We start from the raw sequence: 8,760 nt of genomic DNA on the forward strand, positions 1-8,760 counted from the left end.
CAGCTTTTTTCATTTATATTTTTGTTATTTCATTGGGTTCCAATGAGGACACCTTTCAAGTCACCTCCCAGAGTAAAATCCTGCTGATGTCCTTTTCACTTGTTTGATTCTCAATACAAAGAGCAGCACCTTGTACAGTTTTGTTCTCCTTTCTGCAGGGAAGAGCTTCCATGAACACAGTGAAGAACTGCTCCAGAAGAGGGCATATGGTAAAGAGAAACCGAACGGCACAATACAAGTCTTAGGATGTGGAGAAAGGGAACCCTCTTGCACCGCTGGTGAAAAAGTAAATTGGTACAGCTGCTATGGAGAACAGCATGGAGGTTTCTTAGAAAACTAAAAATAGAGCTACCATATGATTCAGCAATACCTCTCCTAGACATATACCCTGAGAAAATCACAATTCAAAAAGGCACAAGTACCCCAATGTCCACTGCAGCACTGTTTACGACAGCCAGGACATGGAAGCAACCTAAATGTCCACCAATAGAGGAATGGATAAAGAAGATGTGGTACCTATACAATGGAATATTGCTCACCCATAAAAAGGAATGGAATTGAGTCATTTGTAGTGGTATGGATGAACCTAGAATTTGTCATACCAAGTGAAGTCAGAAAGGGAAAAACAAGTATCATATATTAATGCATATGTATGGAATCTGGAATAAGGGTACTGACAAATCTATCTGCAGGGCAGGAACAGAGACGCAGACATAAAGAATGAACTTGTAGACATAGCGGGGGAAAGGGAGGGTGGGACAACTTAAGAGAGCAGCAGTGACATATGTATACTACCATGTGTAAAACAGATAGCTAGTGGGAAAGTGCTAAACAGTAAAAGCTAAGCTCAGTGTTCTGTGATGACCAAGAGGAATGTGATGGGGGGTGGGGTGGGAGGTCCAAGACGGACGGGATATAGCTGATGCACTGTGTTGTACAGCAGAAACCAACACAAAATCATAAAGCAATTATATTCCAATTAAAAGAAATATATATACAAGTCTTGAATTCTCTTTATTTCCTCTCTCTCACTTCATGTTGACAGCCCTGGTTAGGTGGTATGATAATATTAGAAATTAATACAAATGGAATATAAACTTTTTTGACAGAAGAATATTTTTGAAAGTTTTTCTCCATCTGACTTAGAGATGCATCACTAATTTCCTTTTTTCCAAACTAAAAGCCTAAAACCTAAAGTCTTCTGTAAGAATTTATGTCCACCAAATTTTGAAAATGACTAAGAGCCAAAGGAGAAGGCAATGGCACCCCACTCCAGTACTCTTGCCTGGAAAATCCCATTGATGGAGGACCCTGGTAGGCTGCAGTCCATGGGGTCGCTGAGAGTCGGACACGACTGAGCGATTTCACTTTAACTTTTCACTTTCATGCATTGGAGAAGGAAATGGCAACCCACTCCAGTGTTCTTGCCTGGAGAATCCCGGGTACGGGGGAGCCTTGTGGGCTGCCGTCTATGGGGTCGCACAGAGTCGGAGATGACTGAAGCGACTTAGCAGCAGCAGCAGCAGTAGCAGCAAGAGCCAAAAAATATATCAGGATCACAATAAAAATCTTCAATAACCAGGAGGGCTGAGCTGGCATCCACGAGGGGAATATTGGGTAGGGCAGAACCCACCTACCCACACATTCAGCAGGAGGAGGAGGGGGTCTTATCCCAGGACTGAACCAGCTCCTGGGGAGAAATCTCAGTGACTTCACAGCTCAGACCAGATCTTTGCAAAGCTAAGAGACCAGCCATTAACAAGCACATCATTCAGTCATGGCCCCCTTTCTCTGGTGAGAGATGAAGAAAAGGAATAAAGAGGTCCAGATAAATATGTGGAATATTTATACTCTTATTTAAGTAGGAGGAGCCTTGAGATATAAGATAATTTAAGATGTTGCTTCTCTTTCATTTTAATGTTATTTTGAGAATTAATTCCAGATACAGTCATATATGGACGTGAGAGTTGAACCATAAAAAAGGCTGAGCACCAAAGACAATGCTTTTGAACTGTGGTGCTGGAAAAGACTCTTAAGAATCTCTTGGACAGCAAGGAGATCAAACTAGTCAATCCTAGAGGAAATCAACCCTGAATACTCATTGGGAGGACTGATGCTGAAGCTGAAGCTCCAATACTTTGGCCACCTGATGAGAAGAGCTGATTCACTGGAAAAGACCCTGATGCTGGGAAAGATTGAGGGCAGGAGGAGAAGGGGACGACAGAGGATGAGATGGCTGGACGGCATCACCAACTCAAAGGACGTGTGTTTGAACAAACTCCGGGAGTTACTGAAGGACAGAGAAGCCCGAAGTCTGCAGTCCATGGGGTTGCAAAGAGTTGGACATGACTTAGCAACTGAACAACAAACAATATTTGTGGAGATATGTGGGTCTGATAGTTCTGTGCTGGACACGCTAACACACACAAGAACACTGAGGTGCATCCACAGCTCAGGAGGGAAGCCCTGTCCACAGTGCTCCTGATGTGGAGAAGACAGCATCTGTGTTGCCCAAGGCACCCCTCTCACCCAGTCTGACCTGAATGCCTCAGACTCTGGAGATGACTCCCTGAATATCAGCAGCATGGCCTCTGATGACAGGGAAGTAAAGTCAGGAACTGAGCTGTAAGCACGCTTCAACTCTGGAGTGCTTTCCCTTCAACTCTGGAAAAATCAACACTTGGCTTAAAAGGAAGTTTTTCTTTTCTTAACCCTTAATTCTACTGAATCGTCCCTAGAGGGCAATTTGGGAGAAAATGTCTGCCTCTTCCCATTCCCTTCATAACTTCTTTAACAGGGTCATGTTCTCATTTGGCTGATAGGCTTAAAAGGCATAAACTCGGGGTCCACCCTCTCACTTTGTTATAACACAGGAGATTTGGCTCACGACCACTTCTGACCGCAGTTCACTTAGGACAAATAATTCCCGAGCTCATCTGCTGCTCCCACTGCTAACTTCCAGTGGAAAAGAACTCAACAATAACACAGAATTGGGCAAAAACAATTGAGATGGTAAAAACAAAGCAGTTCCATCAGGACAAAACTAACAATGCTTCTACAATATACTAATTCTAAAATGTCAGCAACTGATGGATTCAACCAAGTCAAGCTAACATGGATGAGTTAACAAGGTACCCTTCCCCGAATGTGAGTGTGAGAATAGGAGCCTTGAGGCACTGCCAAGCACAGCAGGCAGCTGACTTCAGAAGGACACTGGGTACTGTGGAAGGGTTCCTCGCTAAATGCTAGTAAAATGCTAGTTTTTGTTTACGAGCATCAGACTTCAGAAACCTTACTTACTCACTGAATTGCTGTTGTCATTCAGTTGCTAAGTCATGTCCAACTCTTTGGGACCCCAGACTGCAGCATGCCAGGATCCTCCATCCTTCATGGAGGATCACTTCTCCTCCTATCTTCTGGAGTTTGCTCAAACTCATGCCCATTGATTCACTGATGTTATCCAACCACCTCATCCTCTGTTGCCCCCTTCTCCTGCCCTCAATCTTTCCCAGCATCAAGTTTCTCAGATCACTAAAAAAGTCTGTATTAAATGGCCCTTAGTTGTACTTATAAACAATAATGTATGTCATTGCCTATAATTTGCTCATTAAAGAAACCAAGGGGACATCCCTGGTAGTCCAGTGGCTATGACTCCACACTCCCAATGCAGGGGTGCGGGTTCCATCCCTGATTGGGGAATTAAAGCCAGAACTAAGAGTTCATGTGTTGCAACTAAGACCCACTGCAGCCAAATAAATAATTTTTTTTTTTTTAAAAAGGAAAGAAACCAAGGGAGGACCTGGATATTGTCCTATCCCATCAGGGACCTCTGTGAGCCATGAAGGGGCCATGGGCCACCTGGCAGAAACAATATCATGTAAGACATGTTCCTGCCCTTTGGTTCCTGTCTTCAGTCCATGTCTCTTTCCAGACCTGCATATCCTTGCTCAAATGTGATTTTAATCCTAAGAACTGGCATAAAGCTGAGGTGTGACTCTGGACAGGCCAACACTCTCATTTGTAAAGCTGGGGGAGACACAGCCCGCACCTTGAGGGAGATGGAGGGCCCAGCAGGGAGCAAGCTCAGTGAACGGCAGCTCTTCTTACTTTCAAAATCTGATTATGAGACAACTTCAGTGGTTGAATGGATACTGCATGATCTACAATAATTACAGTCTCAACAGGGAGAAACAGACTTAGAAATATAAGAAAATGATACGACACTCTTTTCCCCTAAGATCCATGTAAATGCTCCTGAAAGCACTCAATGCAAAAATCAAAACTCTGACAACAATAAACTTACTATGAAAATACTTTTCACATTTCATCTAAAACAGACAAGAGTAACAACTCTCTGGGCCTCACACCTGCTGAGCAGATGTGGTTCCTGTGCTGGACTGAGCCTTGCCCCTCCCTGCCCCACACCCTCTAACCGCATGAATGTGACCCTGGCTAGAGAAAGGGTCTTTGCAGAGGTCACTGACTACCTAACTCTGACGACAGGTGTTCTCATAAGAGACAGAAGAGACGACAAGACACACAGGGAAGACCACGTGAAGGGGCGGAGACAGACTGAAGAGGTGTGTCCCACAAAGGCGCCCTGGAGCCACAGACACAAGGGGCGACAGGAAGGCTTCTCCCCAGGGTATTTGGGGAGCACAGCCCTGCCAACACTGACTTTAGACTCTGGGCCCAAAACTGGGAGAAAATAAACTTCTGTTGCTTTTGGAGATTTGCTACAGTCTTTAGGAAGCACTGTGTTCTGTGGCTGCCGATCATCACTGACCTTTCACTGGAGGCCCTAGGGCAGGCAGCAGCCACACGAACTCATGTCTCCTTCAGGTAACAAGCCTGAGTTCCAGCTTTGTGAACAGTAATGATTCAGAACCAAACACTGCAAACACTCCCATGTATTAAACTTCTTGGAGAAGGAACCTCAAGAAGTAGGCTCCTGCAAGCTCCACTGACGCAGTGGAGTGTGTCCCCTTCAGGTTCCATGTAAAAGTGTCTGCAAGTGTGTACTCCTTTAAGGATGTGCAGAGCCAATCAGAAGGACAGAAGGACACTGCAGAGAGGAAAGCAGATGTGCACAAATGGCCAGACCAGAGAGGAGAGTGGGGCCAAAGCATTGGCCCCCTCAAGCCTAAGCTTTACTTGGACAGGCGTAAGCTTTGTGAGCGAGCAGTCTTCCCACATAGACTGTAAGAGTTAAGACAGAGGAATGCAGGGAGCATACATATCTTTCTAAACGTCCTCACATAAAGCTTCACACAAGCCATGATCAACGACCATGCTATGACCTCACATTTCATAAACGGACACAAGCTGGTGCATCCCAAGGTCTGAATGCACTGTCGATGTTAAATACTAGTTCCCACTCACCATTCTGAGGTCAGAACCCATATACACATCTAGACAAATAACAGTGCTTTTGCCTTTCATCTCCAATTCTCCACATGCAGTTGTTAGGACATTGGCAAAACAAAATGCCATCTAGAAAATAAAATGTTACCTAGAAAATGAATTCCATAAGACATAGAGACAGAGGAACCAGATGGCACAATATTCTCTGACTTAAAAGATTACGCATCTGTGTTCAAAAGTACCACCCACTCCAGAGTTTCACAGAGCGTGCTCTTCACTTTGCCACTGGAGAAACTAGATGAACATTCGCAAATCCACTTAACATTAGATAGAAATTCTCAAATGCTCATTTAAGACTGCGGAAAGCTCAACAAAATCTCCCTGATCTTTTCAGGCTGTCTCTTCATAAGACGGATTTTAATGTTTGTCCCAGGTCACTGCCTGCCTCAAAAATGAATCTCTAGAGTACAAACATTACCTGGATTTCATTTTCTTTGTTCTGTCTTCACAAACTATACTCGGGACAGCAGTTTCAGAAGCAGTACTCCAGTGATGAGAAGGAATAAACCTAGTTTCCTGACCTTGTGACCAATCACTGCTAATATTTATGCAGAACAGCTCCTCAAACATTGTATCCACATCTTGGTTTTTAAATGTAACATCAAGAAAATTTCCTTGGGACTTTCCAGAGGGCCCAGTGGGTAGACTCTGTGCTTTCACTGCTGAGGGCCTGGGTTCAGTCCCTGGTCAGGGAACTAAGGTCCTGCAAGCCACTCAGAACAGCTGTAAAAAAAAATTTCCTCAACTTTCTTTCCCAGTTACACATTATGAAGAATTCACCAATTCAACAAACACACATCTTCTGAGAATCTATTTGTACTGGAAACTAGTTGTAGAGAATTTAGTAATAAACTAAACAGACAAATACCCTGGCCCTATGCTACTTACATGGGGGGGGGGGGGGTGCGGGGCGAAGAGAGATAAAATACGCAGCATGTTCCATACTGGTAAGCACTCAGGAGGAAAGCTGAGTTGAGGGTAAGACTGTTGGTGCCAACTTTGGCTTTGTTTTCTCTTTTTCTGTAACCCATCCATCTGGAAAGTCATCTTCAAACGTTACTGCTTGTCACTTCAGAATAATGACATATTGTTGATACATATGCTAAAATCTTCTTCCATGGACATTTCTTAATTCAGTGACTGTCGATTTTTACCAGCCTAGTCTTCCAGGTGTTGTCACTTGCTGTTCTTCAAATTAAAATACCTTTTGCAAAAATAAACTTCTCTTTTTCTGAACAACTGGGGGCGGGGGAAGGGGTTTCATGGGAAGAAAGAGTAATATTTACTCAGCACCTACTATGCAGCTGGGGAGAGTGGCACTATGCACGGATCATGGCAGTTCATCTACCCACGACCCCACGAGGTAGGGAGTATCATTTCCATTTTACAGAAAAAACAGACTCTCCAGTAACTTGTCTACAGTCACACAGTAAGTGGCACAGTGGAAATGTGAACTTCGCTGCTCATGTATTTTGGTCTTACCTTCAAAATTCTCCACTATTGGAACTGTTTTTCTAAGCTCTTCTTTTTTCCTGACCGCTCAATCTTTGTGTTCTTTGGATGGTTATTCCATTTTGTTTTACAAAGCTGATATGAGTTTTCTACACTGCCTAAAAGCAGCCTCTTTTCCTTTCTCTATCACCTTCAAATAAAACTGGACTACGTTCAATTGAATTGAATCAAACTCTATGGGACTGTATTAAGCACGCATTTTTTAACTGAAATGACCACCGAATCCCATGATCATCACACCTTTTTTCTACATCATCATCCTTTTTACTGAACCGTTTCCCTTGTGACAGAACCAGGCATCCAACTCTCAAGTGGATGGAACACCAGGGTGACCACCGGGATTCTTGTGACATGTTTACATGCTAACAAAACGGGATACAATCCGACGGATGATCCCGTGTGTACACGGTTCCGGGTGATCCCGAATTTCTCTAGCGGCTTCCAGGTGGGCGGACCGCCCCCCTCCACCGATGATGACCCCGACCTGCAGCCGATAGATGGGAGGCGCCGCAGAAAACGCAGCGCGAGAGCTGCTGGACTTTCCAGCAAGACCCGCCGGCGCAGCCCCTTCGTCTGCCGCGGTCCGGGCCCCGCCCGGTCGCGCGCGCCGGGGGTCCCTGAGCGGACGAGCGCGCCCCCCGCCCGCGCGCGCCGGCCCCCGCCCTCACCACAGCCTCCTCTTGAGCGGCAGCAGGCTGCCGCGGTTGGACGGCGTGACGCCGATGGCCATCTGCAGCACCGTCAGGTACTTCTGGTACTTCATCTTGTCCCCGCTCCGCTCGCGGCCAGGGCCCCGCCGCCGCCGCCGCCGCAGACACAGCCCCTCCAGGCGCCGCATAAGTCAGCCCTGGGCCATCCGCCGCCGCCGCGCCCGCCGCCCGCGCCCCCTGCTGCCGCCGCCGCCACCGCCGCCGTGCGTCCGGCCGTGCGTGCCGCCCCGCGCCCGCGTGCGTGCGTGCCCGCCGCTCCCGCCGCCGCCGTGCGTGGCCCGCGCCCCACCGCCCCCGCGCCGCGCACCGGCCCGCGGCGTCCGCGCGCCTCCGGGCGGCCAGCTGGCAGGGCTGCGGTACCGAGCGGCGGGCGAACCCAGCGCCCGCCCCACCCGCACCGCCTCCCGCTTCCCGCACCGCCCCACCCCTTGCTCTCTCCCCGCACTGCCCTTGCGGCCTCGCCCCCTCCCCGCAGTGCCCCGCTCCCTCCCCGCACCGCACCGCCCCCTTTCTGCGGCCTCGTCCCCCTCAGCTCTTAGCGGGAGCTCACTCCCCACCGCCTCCCGCAGAAGCCCAATCACAACCATCCAGAGAGGAAAAGGACTATTCTGCATTTATAATCTCCCTCAGTAGCTGTCGCCGTGACTTGGGCTCCACCTTGCAGTGTGTGGACGCTCGCTGTGTAAATTGCACGCGTGTCCGTGTGCTGTACGTATGGGTGGTGCGTGTGCACACAAGCCGGCCTCGCCGGCCGTGGACAGAACCCTGAAGTACTAAGCTATCTTCATCGCACGTGAGGAAAACTAGCATTGTTCCACGAGACATTCCTAACTCGTCACTGGTGGTTAGAAATGTGTAGGGAAATGAGAAAAATAGCAAAACTAATCACTGCTTATACTGTAAACCATCACACACACGAAGACTTGAACTGTTTTCTTTCTGTGCAGGAAAAGCTCAACAGGAGTGGCTTGAACGGGGCTTGTCTTCTCGTGGACGTGTCGTTTTGTGCACAGAGAGCATCTTTTCTGTGTCTTGGCAGAACGTCCTGTTTGTATCACTTTCAACACGTTATCCTCTGGGCGTTCCCTGTCACAGTGCCTTGAATGCCTCGTCT

The 8,760-nt window shown here is 47.5% G+C and overlaps 1 protein-coding gene across 5 annotated transcripts in view; it reads right to left on the reverse strand.

Moving 5' to 3' along the window:
- The window catches only part of TJP1 (tight junction protein 1), a 260,747-nt gene extending 252,958 nt beyond the window's left edge, over positions 1-7,789 (reverse strand). For all 5 annotated transcript variants that reach the window (XM_055555709.1, XM_055555705.1, XM_055555704.1 and 2 more), the window contains exon 1: positions 7,605-7,789. In XM_055555709.1, the coding sequence (XP_055411684.1) occupies positions 7,605-7,774 (170 nt within the window). In that variant the 5' untranslated portion in view covers positions 7,775-7,789. The remainder of the gene's footprint in view (positions 1-7,604) is intronic.
- Positions 7,790-8,760: the final 971 nt, after the last annotated feature.

The sequence above is a fragment of the Bubalus kerabau genome, chromosome 19 (genome assembly GCF_029407905.1).
Source record: "Bubalus kerabau isolate K-KA32 ecotype Philippines breed swamp buffalo chromosome 19, PCC_UOA_SB_1v2, whole genome shotgun sequence".
Taxonomy (NCBI): Eukaryota; Metazoa; Chordata; class Mammalia; order Artiodactyla; family Bovidae; genus Bubalus; species Bubalus kerabau.